The 21181-nt window shown below is 35.1% G+C and overlaps 4 protein-coding genes across 4 annotated transcripts; 1 reads left to right on the forward strand and 3 right to left on the reverse strand.

Moving 5' to 3' along the window:
- Positions 1-31: 31 nt before the first annotated feature.
- On the reverse strand, positions 32-1760 carry LOC120142021 (cytochrome P450 86A1-like). Its single transcript, XM_039156781.1, has one exon. The coding sequence runs from the start codon at positions 1697-1699 to the stop codon at positions 164-166; it is 1536 nt and encodes a 511-aa protein (XP_039012712.1). The 5' UTR covers positions 1700-1760; the 3' UTR covers positions 32-163.
- A 2017-nt stretch (positions 1761-3777) lies between these two features.
- On the reverse strand, positions 3778-6986 carry LOC120142117 (josephin-like protein). Its single transcript, XM_039156865.1, has 3 exons — positions 6971-6986; positions 6737-6878; positions 3778-4030 (listed from the first exon to the last, which is right to left on the reverse strand). Exons 1-3 carry the CDS (start codon positions 6984-6986, stop codon positions 3778-3780), a joined length of 411 nt encoding a protein of 136 aa, XP_039012796.1.
- Positions 6987-7969: 983 nt separating this feature from the next.
- LOC120142018 (ATP-dependent zinc metalloprotease FTSH 7, chloroplastic-like) lies at positions 7970-14387 on the reverse strand. The gene is made up of 13 exons (XM_039156778.1): positions 13454-14387; positions 12955-13020; positions 12486-12620; positions 12314-12379; positions 11765-11950; positions 11590-11676; positions 11391-11504; positions 11153-11277; positions 10917-11025; positions 10441-10566; positions 9308-9631; positions 9091-9214; positions 7970-8497 (listed from the first exon to the last, which is right to left on the reverse strand). Exons 1-13 carry the CDS (start codon positions 14318-14320, stop codon positions 8370-8372), a joined length of 2457 nt encoding a protein of 818 aa, XP_039012709.1. The 5' UTR covers positions 14321-14387; the 3' UTR covers positions 7970-8369.
- Positions 14388-16612: 2225 nt separating this feature from the next.
- LOC120142118 lies at positions 16613-20872 on the forward strand. Its single transcript, XM_039156866.1, has 6 exons — positions 16613-17552; positions 18012-19540; positions 19746-19839; positions 19987-20132; positions 20511-20823; positions 20865-20872. The coding sequence occupies exons 1-6, from the start codon at positions 16613-16615 to the stop codon at positions 20870-20872; spliced, it is 3030 nt and encodes a 1009-aa protein (XP_039012797.1).
- Positions 20873-21181: the final 309 nt, after the last annotated feature.

The raw sequence follows: 21181 nt of genomic DNA on the forward strand, positions 1-21181 counted from the left end.
ATCCATATCAACTGATATGGAATTTAAGCATAATATAGATATTACTCTTTTGAATGACAAAGTATACCCTTAAGCAACTGGAATCAAAACCAACAAAGACAATTTAATGGTCCAAATACACAGCTGAGTGTATAAACTCTAATAACCCAAATACGCCCATTAACTATGGAAGTGGACGCGGCTGCATGTAAACATGAAGGCCGTTCTTCATGAATAGAGTGAGAGACATCTTCTGCTCCACCTGGTGTCCCGGAACTGATGAAAGTCGGTAACGGAGCAGAACTGCAGAGGCTATGGACTTCATTTGTAGGTAAGCCAAGTCTTTCCCCAAGCAAATCCGTGGCCCTGCATTGAATGCCACAAACTTGAAACTATCCTTCGGTGGGTCGAACTTGTCACTACTTTCTGATATCCACCTTTCAGGCCTAAACTCCATACAATCTTCTCCCCATATTGTCATCATTCTTCCAACTGAATATATTGAATATATCACAGTTGAGCCGGCGGGCACGAAGGTGCCGTCTGGTAAGACATCGTCTTGGATGACATGCTTGAAGTCCTCTGGAACTGAGGGGTATAGACGCAGCGTTTCAGCTAATGCTGCTTTGAGATATATCAATTTGTCTGCTTCATCAAACAGAAGAGGCTCTTCAAGCCATTTCTTGGTATCTTGTCCACGTGACTCGCGGAGAACCGTTGATATTTCATTGATGATCTTTTGTTCGATATGTGGATGGTTCATGACAAGCCAGAAGAACCAGCTGAGGGCCACAGAAGAGGTGTCCCTACCAGCGAGGACGAAGTTAAGAGCAATGTGTTGGAGAGTGTCACTTGTAAAGAGGTTGCCTCCACTATCTCTCTTCTTCATAAAACGGGACAGTAGATCATCAGATGGAGCTTTTTTTCTCGCTTCAAATGCATCGTTCATGTAGTTTCCGACGATTTCTAGGCTACTCTTCAGTGTTTTCTCTGCTCCAATCCCCAAAACTTTCTCCAATCTCCATAGGAAACCAGGATAAAGGAACCTATAGAGAGTTGCTTCGGTGGCGGCATCGAAAGCAACGGCAAATGGGTTCGCAGGTAACTCTGGAGAGAGCGTTTCGGGATCCTTACCAAAGGTAAGACCACAAATATTGTCAAATGTTAATCGAAGCAACAAGTCTTGCAAGTCCACTGATTTCTTCTCATTGCAGGCTTTATCCAAAATACACCATAGCCGATCCTTGATGGTCCGGTTCACCCATCGAGCCATGGCTTGCCTGAGCGTCCGGGTCGTGAACTCAAGAGCTGCGGTTTTCCTTTGTATGAGCCACGTCTCTCCATCACTATTGAAGATCCCTTGCCCCAAAAGATCATGAAATGCAGCTTGCATATGAGGCCCTTTTGGGTAGTTATCGAACCGAGTCTTGAGAATATGCTCTATGTTCTTGGGGTGGCAAGTGACAGTATAGAACCCTTGTTTCCAAGCCAAGAAAGGAAGAGGAATGGTACACGTTTGATACGTCGCCAAGCCAGTGGTTGCTCGAAGGTTACTAGCGATCCAATCATGGATCCGCCTCCGGTTCACGAAGATTGCCGGCAGGCTACCGACTAGAGGCCATACTCTCGGACCGGTTAACCTCTTGGCTAGGACATGGAACCAAAGCGCGTAAGCAAAGAATGCAGCAACCAAGCTGAAGATAAATGGAAGTGTTTCCATACGTTACAGACAGTAATGGAAGCAGACACAATCGAAGTTGAATGATTTGCGAGAGATGGATGAAAGTGAAGTCATTTTTAAAGTGAAAGTTTAGGAAAAGTAGTTGGGAAATGTAAGGCCATGAAAAAAGGTTGATAGGAATCATATAAGCGAGAGAATTTACACGAAAGCCATGCAAAAATTGCAAGCTGTTTCGTGAGACGTGTTATATTGGTTATCGACATTTTTTTATAACGACCAATATTTGATCTATTAATCGATTAATTCAGATCAGATATTGTAGATATTCAATATGAGGGCGACCTCTTAATTCAATTTATTCCATACATAAACGTTAAGATTCAAACTCTTGATCTTATTTAAGGAATTTAATACCTCGTCTTACTAAACCAACTTTTTGTTGATATTGATTATCAACTCTGATTGGTCGCATTTTCTCATTCGGATACAAGAATGATTCTTGAGCAATGTTTTCTTGGAATTGTAGCTGACCCTTTTCTCAAAGGAAACGAGAAAGATGAAGTGGTTGGAGACGGTTTACCCGCCTTAAGAAAATGGGTTTTTCGTAGCAACCCAATGTTTGTATCAGACGTAAAAAAATAGAAATTACGTTATAAAATTACAACGATAACACTATAATGAGTGTGATATCAAATGGAAGAAAATAAAGGTATGGTAATAGACTTACATTTTGCGTGCATTTTACAGATGTAAATATTTGTAGATCTTTTAATAAAAATAATATTTTTTTATCATTCAATGAATTTAAATTTAAATAATTAAATTTTTAAAATTAATCAATTCAACTAAAGTTAATTTTAAGTTCAATCATTTTGAATTTAAATATCTAGTTTTTAATTAAATTTTAATAGTTCAAATCATTTAGGATATAAAATATTTTGAATTAAAATTATTTTAAATTCATATTAGATACGAGTTCGAATCAATTGAGTGCCGATAGACAAACAATAAGGACGAACCCTGAAGCAAGCTCAGCCAATTCTCCGACAAATTCCAATGCACACGCCCGGTTTGGAAAACAGTGTCACGTGATTTATGGTTGGGGTTTTTGTCCTCTTTGGATCTTGTAATAACTTTAACAATCTATTAATTTTAAAGGTAGAATAATTGTTGCTCTCCACCTTGATTAATCAATGTGGATGAAGCTGGACTGATTTGAAAGCCTATGAAAACACAAGGGTCTAATGGCGGTTTAGCCTTTCTATAATGTTCAAATTTAATACTTAGTCCCTGTATTATAATTTAGTTTACTTTAATACTTCTATTTGTATAACATTATTAGTAAGTCCAAATCAATAACACTGTTAGTTGTTATCGTTAAAGTAATCCTGGCATGAAATATGCACCTGAACATAATCTTGGATTCGAGTACATTGTTTGTAGGAATTGTTTAAGTGTTGAATTGTTTAAGTGTTCATTGTCAAATAATTAAGAGTTTTTCGAATAAATATTCTCTTATAATCATCTCAGACTAATAAGAAAATAGACATCAAACTAAAGGTGCGATATAAGATACATTGTTTTTCAAAGAGAAAAAGAAGATACACATAACCTACTAGAGTGATGCTTAATAATTTCATCAAACTATATCTTACCCCTAAAATCATGACCTATTTGAGCATGGCAATGAGGTATAACCAGAGGCGGACCCAGGACAAAAATTCAGGGATTGCACAAAAAAAATTATAAATTTTTTTAGGGGTTGCACAATATTAAGGGTGACACTTGTATTAATTAAAAAATTAAAAAAATTAACACTAAATAGACAATATTGTTACATAAAATTTTTTTTCTTATAAGAACTTAACTGAAATATGCTCAACCCCTCAGATTGGAGAGGATATTCCAAGAGAGAGTGACTCATTTCGTACCCTTGGAACTCAGCAAAGAAGTAATCCTTGGGGTCGGTTTCAAACGCCTTGTAGAAGCTGACAACATCAATATTCCTCACAATTTGAGGGGTTCCCCGGGCTGCCCCTGGGTCCGCCCCTGGGTATATCTATATATTCGTGTTTGACACATATCTAACACTGACGACCAGACGATATAGAATAGAATTATGTAGGGCCAGAAACAGAATTTGACGTAGGCAAAGAAGCAGAAGAGTTGATAAATCGGATGCAGTCCTCAACGGCAGCGTTTCTATGAGAATCAACAACATGAGTCACAAATGGCTTTGATCCTCTTGAAGAAGAAGAAGAAGAGGTAAGCTTAGGAGGAGAAGGCCTAAAAAATGTCATTAAACCCTTTGCTACTTTACGACCAAAGTTCTTGAGAAACCTTACCGGCGAAAATTCACGTCTCAAGAACCTACAAACCCAGGAATTAAGGCCAAGGCATAAGCATAAGCATATGCCGGACCCAGGGTCCGGAGTGGAAGTTGGTGTTTTCCATCAATTGGATTCATCCAAACTAAAACAAAATAAAAGGTACAAGTTGTCAACAAATTATCGACTCAAATAATTCATATCTTTATATTTTATTTATAACGTTCTCATATGCCATACTCGTTAAAATTCGATATAAAAGATTGTGATTCACACAATTATAATGAGAGTTGATAAAATTAATTTTAAAGATCAGGAAGATCTATTATTCTTGAAGTTTTTGAGAGAACAAGACCATTAAGAAATATTTATATGTCAATTGACTGAAATCGACTTGAGTCAAAATTGTTTGTGGCCCGAGGTGATGGTGATTCGAAATTGATTCGAGTTCAAACTGATGTTGAACTGAACACGACTTGGACCTAGAAATTATGGATCTGAACCCGACCTGCACCCGATTTGAAAACAACTTGAATCCGAATTGAACCGATAATATAATAATTGAACCCGACATGTATCCGACTGATATGAACCTGAACCTGAACCTGATATTAATCTAGTAAATAATTGGTATTACCGACCTGTTATAAACTTGACATGTAATTGATTCAACCTGTAAATGATACGACTTTGTTATTGAACTGATATGATATTTACTTGATTTGATATTTACCTAATTTATAAATTACAATTAATGTTGTGAGATTTTAAATTTATGATATTAGAGTGTGTTAAAATATATCTTCATAATTTAAAATACATAATTAATTATAATTATTAAATTAATATTTTAATTTTTTTATATTTATAATTTGTAATCTATAAATATATTCAAAAAAAATTAAATTAATAACTTGATATTGATAAAATTAATAAAAATAATTCTTTAAAATTTAAAACAGAGTGAAAATAAAATGGGTAAAATAAAGAGGGTCCTGTGGTCTTTTGCTTTTAAAACATGGAATTGACGCCATTTGGTCAATTCTACGCTCAATTTTTTAGATTTTAATCCTACTTTTCTAAATTTTGAGATTTGAGTTTTTTGAATAATTTATATTTTAGATTTTGAAATGTGAAAATGAAGGAATTTAGAGGTGGCTGATTTGGCACCAACCAATCTCTCCTTTATTTTTAAGTTTTTGAGTAGGCTTAATGCAAAAATAATTTTTTAGATTTTATTATTTATTAATTTTATATAATTAATTTTTTATTTAAAATATGTATCTAATGTTTTTTATATTACTTTTTTAGGTTTTTGATCTGCTACGACTGTTAAAAATGTTAGCTATATCGTGTATAATATATGTATAACTTATTAATGTATAATATGTGTATGCATATTGTATGAATAATTAATTAACGCATAATGTATGAATTGATATATATGTATAATGTGTGTATAATTTATTAAAATGTATGTATGTACGTATAATTAATTAATGTATAATGTGTGTATAATTTATTAAAATGTATGTATGTGCATATAATTAATTAATGTGTAATGTATGTATGATATATGTAGTGGCGGATCGAGAAATATTTTTCAGGGTGGGTACATATGTATTAATAAGAATTTTTTTCCTTATGACTGGATATAAATAAAATTTCAAGGTGGACACCTTCGATAAAATGGATAATTAACATAAAGCGATTCGGATTTCAGGATAGGCACGTGTCCACCCTGGGGTATATATGGATTGAACAGTGAATATGTGTATGAATTGATATGTATGTATAATGTTGGTATGAATTGTTATGCATGCATGCATGCATGTATGTATGTATGTATATATGTATAATTAATATATAATGTATGTATAATTAATTAATGTATAATGTATGAATTGATATATATGCATAATGTATAAATAATTTATTAATGTATAATGTATGCATGCGTGCATGTATGTATAATTTATACTTTATATATATATATATATATATATATACACATTATATATACATGCATCATATTATCATAACATTTATCATACATATTCTAAATATTATAATTGTTTCAATTTATCTTCAACTTTTGAATTGAATGCAATTCAATACATTTTATACTTTTTTCCTCATATTTTACAATTATTTTGATTTGATCCTTTTATGTTGTTTAATTTATTTAAAATTTAATTTGTTATTTCATATTTGTTCAAGTTAGTACTTAAAATTATATTTGTACTTGAAACTGACTCTTATTTATATTTTTATAATTTACTTCAAACCCTATAAATCACATAATAAGTTTCATTTTAAGTTCTATAAACTTTTGTTCACCAACTTTCTAAATGTATGCAATTTAGTCCATTTTTATACTAATTTAAACTTCACATTTTATAATTATTTCAATTTGATCCCTCAACCATGCATGTTGTTTAATTTATTTAAATTTTTGTTTCTAATTTCATGTTTGCTCATTTTAGTACTTCAAATTATATTTTTATCAAAATTGACCCATAATTATTTATATTTTTTTTGTAATTTATTCTAAGTCATATACAATTACAAATTATAATTCAACGTTCTCACATTCATGAAACATTGAATGGCGAAAAATAATTAACCCAAAAATGACTCGACCCGAAGTCAATTTGTATTCGATAAGATCCGACCTGAATTTTGTTTGTCAATTATGTGATCCGATTTGAGTGAGATCCTACCGAGGTCCATCCGAACATGAATTAACCTTGTATTTAACTGCTTCGGTCCTGAACTGTTTTGGCTTGAGCTGACATCAATCAAAACTAAAATTAACTCGACTTGAACCCGAACTGAATCTGATGTCAAATCAACCTGAAAATGACATGCTGATTTAACCTGGACCCAACCTAATCCAAGTTGAACTATTAAATTGACCTGACTCAACATGTATTCGATTTAACTTGATCTGACAATATCCAACTAAAACCTGAACGATTACCTGATTTGACAACCATAGCTATATTGGTACGATAATTATTTTTCCCAATATATTATTATATCATAAAAAAAATTGTTAAAAACACGGGCTCAAATTTCTTAACCTATGCATTAAGGCTAAAAGTTTAAAACAATATTAACACATAATAAATACTTTGTAAAATGCAAAAGGAAAATTACAAACCCAACTGTACTCGCACTCCCTCTGTTGATTACTAATAGTGTGTTTTGTTTTGTGCCTCAAAAAAATAAAAAAAATCAAAATCTCAATCAACATATGTAAAAGTAGAAGAACAAGTTTTATTCCTTCGGTCCAAAGGTTATGTGCGAAAAATGGGCAACGGACATATTGAGCTCTCATGGCAGTGGGGACCTAAAATGACACTCCAAAAAATGGGTGTCCCTTTTTTCTATATATATGGGATAAGAGGGAGGTAAGATAGTAGGCTACCACCAACACCAGGTTGAGAGCAGCTTCCGCAAGAGACCTTCGAATTATGAAATGTCTTCCGTGGAACTCGATCCCACGACCTCAAGATTAAGAACCTTGTGCTCTACCAACTGAGCTGGATGGTAAAATGACACTCCAACCGATGGCTAAATGTTGTGCCGAAAGCTGTACTCACATAAGATTTTATAACTTGTCACTATTTTTAATTTAGTATCTATATTAATTATCCAATTTAGTACCTAAATTTTACAACTTTTTCTAATTTGATAACTATGCTTTTCAGTCCAAATCGCATATTAAACCTTCATATATACAGATATATCAAATGTCATTCATATTATGTTCAAAATGATTTGGTCCAACCCGGATATAGGAAATTACACTTACGGTATCATGTCAATGCTCCAAAAACAATGCTTCTAGGCTCAATCTTGATAGGCTATTATTAACAAGCATTCATTGTCTATGTAGCAGACTCTAGGTACAATGTTCTTCTGAAGACGAGCATTTTTTAACCTTATATTTCACAGAATAATTGTGTACAACTCGATTACTGTTATAAATTCCACCAGTTTTGGACTTTTTAACGGAAATAACAGTCAATTTACAACATAACAGGTGTTGGAGACCAGCCCAAACTTGTTGACATAATGTCGAGAACGTCAGACAAGTTAGAAGGCTTTTAACGAAATAAATCTTCACCTCCACCACTTCTCTAGGTTTCCTCTGGTAAGTGTAGTGAGAATAAAACAAAGAAAATACTTGGTAGTGTTAAAAATACAACCAAGACTCACCTTGCTGAGACATGCAAAAATGCACAAGGGAGGTTTGATGCCTATAGTAGCCACGGCATGCTCATCAACAAGATCAGGCTGTCAAGATGGTGAAGAAAACTATAGTTGACTCGATGTGAATGCTCAATCTTGACAAGCAATGAACAAAAATCCACTTATCCGGAGACCACTTGAACCGGCGGAAGAGACTCTTGCTTGCCTTCAACAAAGTTGATTAGTTCCTTAGGTGCAACAACCAAATTCAACCATTCTTGTAGTTCTTCACCTTCTACTTTCTCATTTTCTGAATAAAGCAAAGCATTCATTAGACCACAACATGAAGTAACGTAATAATTTATTGCCCTTTCACCTTTTTAAAGATACAGAGTATCAACCTGAAAACTAGATTCAAACTATTTAAAGAGTGTGGATGTTACAACAGGAGGATACGAACCCCATTGTACTAAGATAATTAAAACAAACCAAGGTATAATAGCATTAAAGATCAGACAAGTTCAACCAAAGAGTTCGTCAGGGAACATTGTCAAAAAAGCAATACATATTCATCATACAGCAAGACAGGGCTGGTTAACACAGGAATGGGACAATATTTCTTTTTTTAAAGGTAAAAGTTAAACTTTTCTGCAATTTATTCCGTAAACAGGAAAACGATATCAGGAAAGGTAATATTATGACCAATGGTAGGATGCTTTAACCTAATAAAAATTGGCAATCATCACCGGTTACATCCCTTATAAGTTTCAATTAGATTTTATGCTGAGAAAAATACGGCAATATCCATACATGAACAAGAACCTATAGCAAAAAAGGATGAATCACCAATTAGGATGGCCAAGAATTTTGACATACAAAACAGTTAGCCACAACATATTATACCTTCCAGGTGGGCACCAAGCCCTTCCAAAACAGTTGGATTAGTACGTACAACAGAAATGGCTACTTCATGGGCAGACTGTAATAATGCTTTCACCTCTCTTTGGACAAGATCAACTAACTGTCCCTGTATGTTCCATTCTGGATCAATCTTCATTACAGATGGTGTAGGAATGGAAACAGAAACAATAAAAACTTTTATGAAAGAGTAAAAACTGACCTGATCTCTTCCCCAAGGAACTGCACCCCCAGATTCATCCATGCCTCCACCAGATAGTGTAGCTAAAGAGAGAGGGCCTATAGTCTGATTAAGACCATATTCAGCTACTGCCTTGTATGCCATGTCTGTCGCCCGTCTAATATCATCAACTGCACCAGTAGAAATACGACCTGAATAGATAACTTCCTCTGCAGCACGTCCACCAAGAAGTGTAACCAAACGACCACGTAATTCGTCAATGAAGAGTAAATATCTATCCTCATTGGTAGGAGGAATATAAGTAAAACCCAATGCTCCTCCAGATCTTGGCAGTATGCTCAGTTTCTGCAGAAACAGAAAGAGTTGACTAGTAATCATATCACACATTTAACGTTAACAAAAGCAGATTGGATGATTTATGTCCATTGTATGACATTGTCTCTATTGAAAAACCCAACCTTCATAAGTTGAACTTTGTAATTCTGAATTCTTTTTGTAGCTCAAGACCAAGTGGACCTCCACACGTACCCAAAAAGAATTGAAATTGATGTAACATGTAAAGAAACCTAATGCTCCAATATCAGTTTTTTATTTACAAAATGTTGCATGAAGATTTGAAAATTGTATACAACTGTTTCTGAGGTTGGTATTAAGTACAAACATTACAATTTCCCACCCCGTAAAAAACAGGACGGGTTTGGAAGAAGAAACCTTGTTTTTTAACATGTTCCAACTTTCTTAACTGAAATTGAACTCAATGCACCAAATGCTAGACATTCCATTTTTGACATTCATAAACAGAGGTCAAAGTTGATCCACCCTGGAGAACATTTGGTCAGCCTTTTTACTCTAGGTATTGCCAGACCTTTCCAATTCCCAAGTAACAAAAGAGAAACACACGTTTAGGAAGGGCAAAAACTAACAAGCCTATCACCTAATAAATAATGATACAATAGATATGATTGACCTGTGACCATCTCTAGTACATGACAGACAGTTGATGCAGTCTTCTAAACCATATGTTACATGGATGCAGGTTCGGAACTTCAGATTCCATTCAAATTTCATATTTTCTTTATCGTTTCCAAATTTCAGACTAAGATATAATAAAGAGCGAAAATGAGAACATTAAGTTCATTATTGCCATAGTTTACCTCAACACGTGGCTGTCCACCAAGAAGGTTTGCAACAGCTGTACCTACTACTGCATGGCCAGCTTCATGCCTTGCAACCACAGCCTTCTCACTTCCCTTCAATTTGGCAGTTTTCTTCTCTATGCCCTAGGAAATATAAATCTTTTTGTCACTCAATTCTTCAGTATAATTACACATCCCGTGAGACAGATGTCTAAGAGGAATGGTGTAAATAACAGTAGATTAGTCAAAATCCTTTATCCCTCTGAGTCTGATCAGAAAGTGCAAAAGGTAATATAAAAGCATTGCATAAAACATTTTCCCCTCATTAAAACTTAACTTCAAGACAAGGAAAAATGTGATATAAATTCTTCAAACACATGGGTGAAGGAAACAGTTGAACAGAATGGATGTAAAATGATGTGTCACAAATCGCAACAAGAAAATTGTAAAAAATACACAAACAAAATTTTGCTCAAAGAGAGAGAGAGAGTTACAGCTATTGATCGTTCTACTGCCCGAATGAAATCATCTCTCTCTACAACAACTTTATTATTTCTTCCAGCAAGCAAGGCTGCTTCATTTACCAGATTTGCAAGGTCAGCCCTGCAAAATTAAAAAGATCATATAGTTATTCCCACTTCATCAAAAAGTAAGTATTTAAGAAGAAAGAAGCTGAAGGAGGAGAGTGGGAAGCAGTAGTATTTAAATATGACAAAGTAGAAAGAAATACCCAGTAAAACCAGTAGTCATAGAGGCAATGTCACCAAGATCAACATCCTCTCCAAGGGGAAGTTCCTTCTTAGAAACATGAACTTTTATAATAGCTTCTCTTCCAATCCTGTCAGGAGCCTCGACCTTGAAACCATACCAGACATAACATCCATGCGATAAGGGTTGAGCAAGAACTGGTTGATATGGCAAATTGCAACATTCAGCGAGTTAATTAAAACATAGCACATCATACAAACCATAACAACACGATCAAATCTCCCTGGTCGACGAAGGGCAGGATCCAAGACATCAGAACGGTTGGTAGCTCCAAGAACAATCACAGCAGAATTGCTGTCAAATCCATCCATCTCCTGAAATGTAGTTCCAAAATATTAGCTATGAAGGGGAACCACAGGTCCAAATGAGAAAAAAAAACTATGATGGAGGGAAAGTTACAGTAAGTAATTGGTTCAAAGTTTGTTCCCGTTCATCATTGCTAACAATGCGAAATTTACCATCGCGACTTTTAGCCACAGCATCTATCTGTGCGCAAGGAAAGGTGTCAGAAAATTACAGCAAATCAAGAAGTTAAACAGACTATTCCAACAAAATAATAAAAACATAGGCTAACCTCGTCAATAAATATTATTGATGGTGCCTCCTTCTTAGCTCGTGCAAAGAGATCTCTAACTCGAGATGCACCCATGCCAACATACAACTCTACGAACTCACTTGCAGAACAACTTATGAATGGAACTTCTGCTTCACCGGCCACAGCTTTTGCTAGAAGAGTCTTACCTGTCCCAGGAAGACCCACCTGCATCACAAATAAAACCATAGATAACAACCATATTTCAATCTTTGAAATGAGCTAATGATATCAGGAAACCATCATATAATACTAGCATCTAAGCACTGAGTGGAAACGGTGCGCACATTGAATTCCATCTGAAAAACTTGTGAACTTACCTTGAAAACAATGACAAGCAGAAAACTTTAGAGGACCAAAAACTTTAGGTGAAAGATACTCTAAGAGCAAGAGACGGAAGCAGCAAACTTAATGCAACAATTTTCACATAGCCATTAGCCAGTGGCTTCTTAGACCCAAAGCTTCTTCAACAGCATGACATAAAGTTTCACCTAATCTTTTTCAGAAAAGCCACAATGTTTATCAACTCACCAGCAAAACTCCTCGGGGAGGACGAGCACCAAGCCGTATATACCTGTCTGGATTCCTAAGAAATTCCTGGGCAGTAAACATAAACACATTAAGACGATAATATAGTTTAGCGAAGCATGTACTATAAACATCAATTGCAGGAAGCAAACTAAGTAGATGATATTTAACATACCACAATTTCTTCAAGCTCCTCCTTGGCCTCATCAACACCAGCCACATCAGCAAAAGTTATTGTTTCCCCTTGTTCAGAAACTTTTGAACCCCCAGAACCTCTCGACTTGCGATTCCGAATTTGACCAGCTGTATGCTGCATACATGCATGATTCAGATCAGAACGCATAAATGCCACACAGGAAAAATTATTTTATGACTCCTTCCCACCATGTCATCCATGGTCCCTACCAATGAAAATCACCCACTTCACCCTTTTCCTCCATGTCATCATAATCTTCACTTTTTTCTCCAGGTCAACATTGTTATGGGTGGTTACTTGGAAGTTAAATTTAAGTGGATTGATGACAGGTAAAAAAAGGTGAAGTGGGTGGTTTTCATTGGTAGGGACATGGTGGGACGAGTCCATAAAATAATTTCTCTCAACATAGACATCTTAGCACTCGAAGAACATACAAGCAAATCCAAACCTGAGAAAAATTCACAGGGAATCGATGTAGAAGTCCAGCAAGAACAGCAACATAGAACAAAGCTATCTGCAAAAGAGAGGAAGTCAAATGGATAAAATCCCACCAAAGATGTATACGAAAACATCACATAAAAAGAACCAAGTGAACGGGAGTAACTGAAGATATTCTTATCCCAAATTGTAACCAATCTCAGTCCCACCAACTACAACCTTTACATTCCTGTCACTTCAAAAGGAAATAGATCCCCTATAATAGAGGGCCCATCAGATCATTCATTAAGATTCCTAATCCAAAGAAAGCAAGAGAATATATTCTCATATTCTAAGTTACATACTACGAGAAGGCAGCTTACCACAAAAAACTATTACACTAACATAACCAAGACAATTCAAACAAGTTACCAATAACACATTTAAGAATACTAAAAAAAGCTTCAAAAAAGTAATTAAACTAGTTTCACTCAAATCATATCAACGTACAAAATAACACTACAACCTACCAATGCAGAGTTCAAGAAGCCACCAGATCGTTTATCAGGAGAACCAAACTCCACATCATTTTCCAGCATCTTCTCATATGGAGTCTTAATATCACTAGGCCGAGTTGTTGTATATACAATTCTCCTCGTAGGCGCTACACTCCTCAACAAAGATTCCGACTCTTGAAACTTACCAATATCACTCTCTTGAACACTCACTTCATTCTTCAATTTGAACATTATATGAACCCCATCAACCTCCACCTTTTGGACTTGATTAGCGGTGATCTTATTCAAAAACTCACTGTAAGGAACACTGACAAAGGTCGTTGGAGTCCTAGGCTCGGAGCCAGGTAACGGAATCCCGGGGCGGAGCAATCGCATAACCAACATAACAATACCCAACTGTAAAAGCAAAACGCCAATTTCTTGAGCTTGAACTATCGGTTGCCACTGCCATTTCTTCCCTTTGGACCACCAAAGCCCGCTTCTTCCGCTCTTTTCTCCTCTCTGATTGGTCGAACCACCCGAGTTTGTCGGGTTCTGTTTCTGCCTCACTTTTTGCCCACCTTCGCTTTCATTTTTCTCGCCGGAACTCGACTTCGAATCGCTGTTATCTGTACAATTAGCCAAAATTTTGCTCTCTTTGAACATTAATCTACCTCTTCCGTAAAGATTTAACCTCTCGCGGTTTCCCACAACGGCGGCGTTCTTTAGGGTGGAAGTCATAGGATTGGAGAAGAAGCGGTTCGGTGTTTGTCGCAAAACCCTAAACCGATTGGTGTTGATGTTTAATCCATATAGGTAAAGAAGATTAGAGTAAGAATTTGTGCTGAATTTCCCGTGGGTTGTTATCGTCGTCGGTCGTATAAATTCAATCGAGGACATTGCGGGAGCCCTAAAATTTTTCAAAAAATAAAATAAAATAAAAACAGGCTAATTTACATGTTCCTTTTATTGATTTAATCTCGTTTTTTATCTGCAGAAATTCGTAGAGATAGAGAATCATAACAGAGCAATTGCGAAAGAGAATACTTGGGAGAATTTGAGTCGTTGGATTAAAAGGAAAACTGTCACGTTTCCAGTGTCGTGACTATCAAGAAGAAAGGGGCAAAGATTTCGTGTTTAGAGATTACATAGAGTTTTGTGGAACTTAACACATGTAATGAGTGGGTTGGACTGTGACTAAGATTGAGCGGTGACCACATGTTTAGTGCTGATTGGTAACCACACGCTTGGCTAAGTTAGGGCCTTACCTTGGGATTTTTTTACGCTTTGATTTGGGCTGTTATACCATGACATTGTCTTTTCCTCATTTCTGGGTTTATAGGAATAGCAACTGGACGGGCGGGATATTGTTCGTCCCAACCCACTATTTTTTTTTATACATTTTCCTTCCATCTCATCTTATATCCGTTTTCAAATAACACTCAAAATAATCTTCAACAGAAATAAAATTACCAAAAAATATATGTTATAATAAATAATGAGTAATTATTTTATTGACTATTTTAAATGAGCTAAGAATTATAAGTAACACCTTCAACAATATTTGTGATTTTAGTATCATTGGCCTATTTTAACCATTTCAAAATTACTTACAACTTTTAAAAGGAGAAATGGAAGCTAAATAAGCTTATTTCTTATTGTGTGAAAAAAAATAAAGAAAGATTGAAGCATAACAAGTCTAAATGTATTCATTTGACAAATTCCTCTAAAGATATTGGCAATAAAAGAAAATATAATTATGGAACTATTAGGGTTTTAGTTCAAAAGAATCAACAGTTACAAAAAAATTATTTCTTTTATAACAAGTTAAGACAATAAGATATTGGACTCTAAAATAATAAGTGATTATTTTATTGGTTATTCTGAGTGATCAAAGGGTTATAACTTTTATGATTTCATGTTTAGAAAAAAAAAATTAGTCAATAACTACATTTTTTTTAGAATGTTAAGTTGGGAGGGATAAATAAGATTAGAGACATTGTTTTTGAGAAAAAAATAAATTCTAACTCAATTTTTATTATCATTTTAGATGATAAATATGTTTTTATAACTATCACTAATCAAGAAGTAAATCTACAATCTTAAATATAAAATATTAAACAACTCTTCATTCGAGATGATATAATTGTTACGGAATAACAAACTTAACAAACTGTCATTCAACAAGATTATGCTTTATATTTATTCGTTTTCACCAATCTTAAATTTATCTTGCTTTGCAACTTGAAGGGAGAATCAATGAACTACTCAAAATTGAATTTCACGAGATTGCTCACATAATTAATGTTAAGTCACTAAAAGAACAGAGAATAAAAGAAACTATAGGAAAATACAACAGATGATATAAGATGATGTGTTTGCATGAAAAATAATAATATAAAAAAGAACGCACTATATTTTAATTTATTAGAAATGACAAATAATAAGTATAAGCTATTTTGAAATGATCTTTATTGCTTGCGAGCAACGGCATAAGGCTTACTCTAACTGAAAAACCTAATTGCGCAAGAACAAATTAACAAAGCCCATGATTCAGTTTAACCGTTGCTTAACGAGTCTTTGTGGAGAGTTTTGGAACTATGGTGGTGAAAATGCATCATTGTTGAAATTCAAGGGTCATATGACTAAAGCAGACTTACAATGTTAACCGTCACTTCTTCATTTACCTGTTTTCTAATATTTTGCTCCCATGAATCAAGGGAAGCAAGAGAAAAAGAAATGGCAGAGAATAGCCCTAATTTGAAGGATCTAACCATAAACTATCCACCAAAAAGAAATTTTCTAAAAAAGATTGAAAGCCCCATATCCGAAACCATCACATGACCTCTATTTTACATGTTTATGTACTTTTTGTGAAAAAAAGTTTTTTTTCATTATGTTTGAATTTGAATTCTTTGGTCATTTCCTTGTCATCGAATCGATATAATGGATTATTAAGAGTTTATTAAGACCCAATTTGGTTGTTTCTTTTGTTTTGTTGCTGAAGGTTAATTATTTTTTTTAAGAAAAATGAGTGTTACTGCAAAGGGCATTCAACTTTTCATCTGGAGAATTATTAGATTTTCTGGAAGTTGTTGCTATAAATTTGTAAGAAGATTTCCAGATGTTTCAGGGATTTTTATATTTGTTCTCTTTTTGTACATATTTTCCCCTTATTTTTTCTCCTATTTTATGTACTCTTTCCCTATTGTTGTCTGCTCTGCTATTTATATTCGATTTTATTTGAAAACCAGACATCCTGGATCTCAAAGGATAAAGAAAAACGAAAGTGGTGAAAGTTTATCTGCAGATGGCAAACTTGTAAATAAATCAAATGAGCCTTCATTACGACCCCAGATAAGTGTTCGACAAAATGCTCGAAAGGAGGTCGTAGAATGGGATGGAAAACATAGTGAGAAAAAAAACGTGCCTTTTGTGAGATGTACGCATTATAGTCTGTCTGGTAAAACTAATGAGACTGGAACTGATCGAGCACTTGATGTTCCGAATACGGTCTTCATTAACGAGACATCGAAACCTCATAGGGTATCGGATGATAGCTTTAAAGGGTCGTTAGGAACAGGTCCTGGTGATGGTAAGCTAGTATTAAAAAGATTGGAAGAATCCGGTGGAGCCGGTAAAAAGGCTACACGGGATGTTCATAGGAATCGTATGGATCTTGGGTTAGAAAGAAACAAAAGGCTGCATAGTTTTATTGCAAAACGTAGAACAAAAAAGTTGTTTAGAATGGCTATTGAGAAAAGCTTGAAGGGCATCCACAAGGTTCCTCCTAGTCAACTTGCTCAGATTTTAATTCCTAAAAACAATAATGGTGGGGTTCCAAGTAATCTTGATGAAGATGAATTAATGATGCCTGGTTCAGCCCCTTCCTTGTGGCGAAAACGGAATTCGTTTGACCTTTCGTATGATCTACAAGATGAAAAACCAAACCTTATGGCAGATAGTTTTCAACAAGAATTCATGCCTGTCAACCAAAAGGAAATGTTCTTCTGCAGGCACGAAAGCTTCCGTCGCGGACCTTGGTTTCCATATCCAACCAGTCAAAATCGAAATGATACCGAATTTAACCTGTTTTATGGTGACGAAAAAAGGCACGTTGAAACCAAGTCGGGTAAGCTCAAGATAAAATTCAATATATTTCCCATTTTTGAGATCCCTGTTATATCTTTTCCTGTTAATTTAGGCTGTAGAAAGGCTTTTCTATTCATACTTTCTTATGACATTGTTTCAAAGCTTTGAGGTGCATAATCAAATGATTTAAGCCATTATTCTGTGGAAGCCTTTTGTAAATAGCAGAAAGAGTTTCCTCAAGGCCCTGCCTAAAACTGTGTAAGAAAAAAAATACACAAGAAAATGTTTTTAGACATAAGGGGAATAAAATTAAACATATTCAAGAGAATCAAGACAATAATTTGATCGTGCAATTGAACTCCATAGCCTTTGAGTATTTAGTTATTTAATCAATGGAATTACTCCAAATTTGATATAGAAGTTTTGTTATTTTTTTTCTTCATTTTTTATGTCTGCTGTTATCTAATGGAAAGATTTAACATTTTACCTTTTCCATCAGACAAAGTAGGTCACCACCGGCTTAATTCCTCTGGTATAGAAAATGATTTTGTTCTTGTCGAGCTAGAAGAACCGAACCACAACAAGGCGGTAAACTTATTGGAAGAGGAAAAGGAAAGGATTTTAGAAAGCCTAAACAATAGGACTGAAATAGGAGAGAAGATGGAAAATCCTCATGACCTGGAGCCAGGATTAGATAGTGGAAGTGAAGTTAGAATGGAGACAGGTTCAATAAAAAACAACGATTCCTGCTACTCATCTTCATCTGAAAACACAGAACCGGTCTTGGATCAAACAATTAATTCTACCGGGATACATAATGATCATGTTCGAAGGGCCCTTAAACTTGCAATTCCTCCTAAGGGCGGAGCTATGAACAGACTTTCCTTTGATTCCAGCTCATCGCCATCTGAAAGGCGCAGGTCAGACTTTAATTCATTTTACAGTAGGCGACAGTGCCATCCCCCAACCTTTTCCATAGCTTCTGATTTGCAAGTTGAAGTCCCAGAAGTTGGTTCACCCCCATTAACAATTGATGGAACAGTTTCATCTGTTGATGGTGATTTAGTTACATATGATGGGGATGTTGACAGGGATATCAATTCCGAAATTGAAGAACTGTGGGGAGGTTCATCTAAGCTAGCAAGAGAAGAGGCGAATCGAAAAAGACTAAGAGAATTAGGTGATATTATTGAAGATGAATCTGTTGAAGTTGCTTCAATCTCTCCATCAGAACATGAAGCCAAGCAAAATATGAATAGCACAAGTTCACTATCTGCGAGAATAGATATAACCGAGAATGGTGCATCTCTTCCAATATATATAAACTATGAAGCTCATCCAGGTTCCAGCAACTGCAGTCATGATAATTTTGAAACATCATATGAGGTTAAAAGTACCATAGAATCTGGAAAGGAAGTAGAGGAAAGCAAGCCTTCAAAGTATATTGAAGAACATACTCGAACCCTAAACGAGCATAAAACTATAGATGCACCAAATGCAGTTCAAAGAAGAGACAACTTAGAATCTGTTCCAGAAATTATAGTGGATCAAGTAGAGGAAAGCCAACCTTCAAAGTATATTGAAGAAGATACTCAAACCTTAACTGAGCTTAACACTAGAGATGCACCAAACAGAGTTCAAAGCAGTGACAACTTAAAATCTGTTCCAGATACTAAAGTTGATAAAGATGCTGCAGAGAATAATATATTGGAAAAAAGATTACGTGATTCTATTGCAAGGGCTCTAAATCGAAGATTGATGCTTGAACAAGTTTCTGTCAGCTCATTTTTATCTCCAAGGTCTGTATTACCACAAAATATCCTGCCAAGCCCAACTCCTGTATCAGGAGTTGGGCGACGAATGCAACGAAGTCTGTCACACTTTGTTAGGCAAGATGTTGTGAGAAGCAAACTAGCATATGAACAAGCACGTGAAAAATTAACTGCCTACATGCCTCACATTGCTCATGAATGGGTTGAGAATTCAATAAATCAATTAACCCGTAACCGCAGTCTTGGAACATTGGAGGTCCGTATGAAAGTGTCAACATTTCATCTTCAATCTTTTATTACTTTTTAACAGATCTTGAAATCACGTGAAATGTTAGAGGAACATGAACTCAAATTTAGAAACAAGTTCATTTGAATGGGGAACATGTAACAAATGAAAATTTTACATCAACTAGCTAGGCTATATAATTGATGTAGTAACTGCGTTCCTTGTTAAACTGTAGATGGCTCCAAGGAAGGTCATCGAGGAAGGCAACATTGTCTTAAATGTCAATAATTCAGCAGGCACTGGGAAGGAAGAAGGGAAGAAGTTGACAGGTAATGGTGAATCCCTATTCTTAATCAGACCGGAAGGCATCAGCAGGTTTGGAAAATCAAATGAACAAGAAGCTGATATGAACAAAACAGAAACAATTGAAAGCGATTGTACAAGAGTTGTTGAAAGTGAAAAAGAAAGAGAGACAGCTAATGAAGGCGAATCCCTATTCTTAATCAGACCGGAAGACATCAGCGGGCCTGAAAAATCAAATGAACAAGAAGCTGATATGAACGAAACAGAAACAATTGGAAGTGATTATACAAGCATTGTTGAAAGTGCAAAAGAACGAGAGGTAATACATTAGTATAAAGTAAAACATTCATGTTTTTACATAATCTCGGGATCTTAGAAGACGGAACTACTAAATAGCTTATTTTTTTCTCTGAATGACCAAATAAAGAATGAGGATTAGATATTCTCATATTTGTTCCTTTGTTGGAGAGCTGTTTCATCATTAATACTTCTAATCTATGTTACTTGGAGATAAAATTAAGTGACAGATACAAGTATGCATGCTTAAATTTTTATGCATATGTTTGGAGGTTTAGAAAAGTTTACCTACCTACTGCATTTACAATAGTCTCAAACATGTTATTGAGCTATACTTAATGTTCAGCAAGTTTTCTTACCAATCCATCCTTTTCTGACATTGAGCTGGAACCTTCCACAGAATTCTGCTGCTGAAGTTGATCGTATTTGCAAATCTAATGAGTCAGTAGCTGATAATGTAGCCAACAAAGAGATAAAGAACAATGTTCTTGAACGTGAAGGTGCACTACAAATATTAGGTAAACTAGAGGCTGTCATTGAAGCATCAAATACCACCGGGGAAACTAGTGCAGGGTCTGTTGAAGATACTGAGCCCGAATCCAAGAGATTAGCCAAAACTGCATTCAATGCTGGCCAATCAACTTCAGCAGGAGAAACTAATACTTTGAATAACATTAAGAATGATGAAAAGATTCAAATTTTGACTGGTCAAGGTGTTATGGATGCATCAGAATCAGGAGAGGATGATCTCAAGGTCACTGAAAGCATCCTAAATGTTGAAAGCATTACAAAGGAAAATGACACCGAAATTGATCCATCAAAATCAGAAAAGGATAATGCTAAATCAGATGATACTGAGACTATGGTAAGAGAAGAGGCAATCCCCATGCTTAATTTTGCAAAAGATTCCCATTCTTATTGTATACCTCAGTTGGCACTGAATTACAACAACAAAATAAAATCTTTTCAGTTTTTGATTTAGCAGTAATTTCTAACTTAGGTTATTGACTTCTTGTTTCTTGTTTATATTTCTGATTCATGAAATATCCCAACCACATCCTCTCTTTTTTA

This window comes from Hibiscus syriacus, unplaced genomic scaffold (assembly GCF_006381635.1).
Source record: "Hibiscus syriacus cultivar Baekdansim isolate YM2019G1 unplaced genomic scaffold, ASM638163v2 tig00110819_pilon, whole genome shotgun sequence".
NCBI lineage: Eukaryota > Viridiplantae > Streptophyta > Magnoliopsida > Malvales > Malvaceae > Hibiscus > Hibiscus syriacus.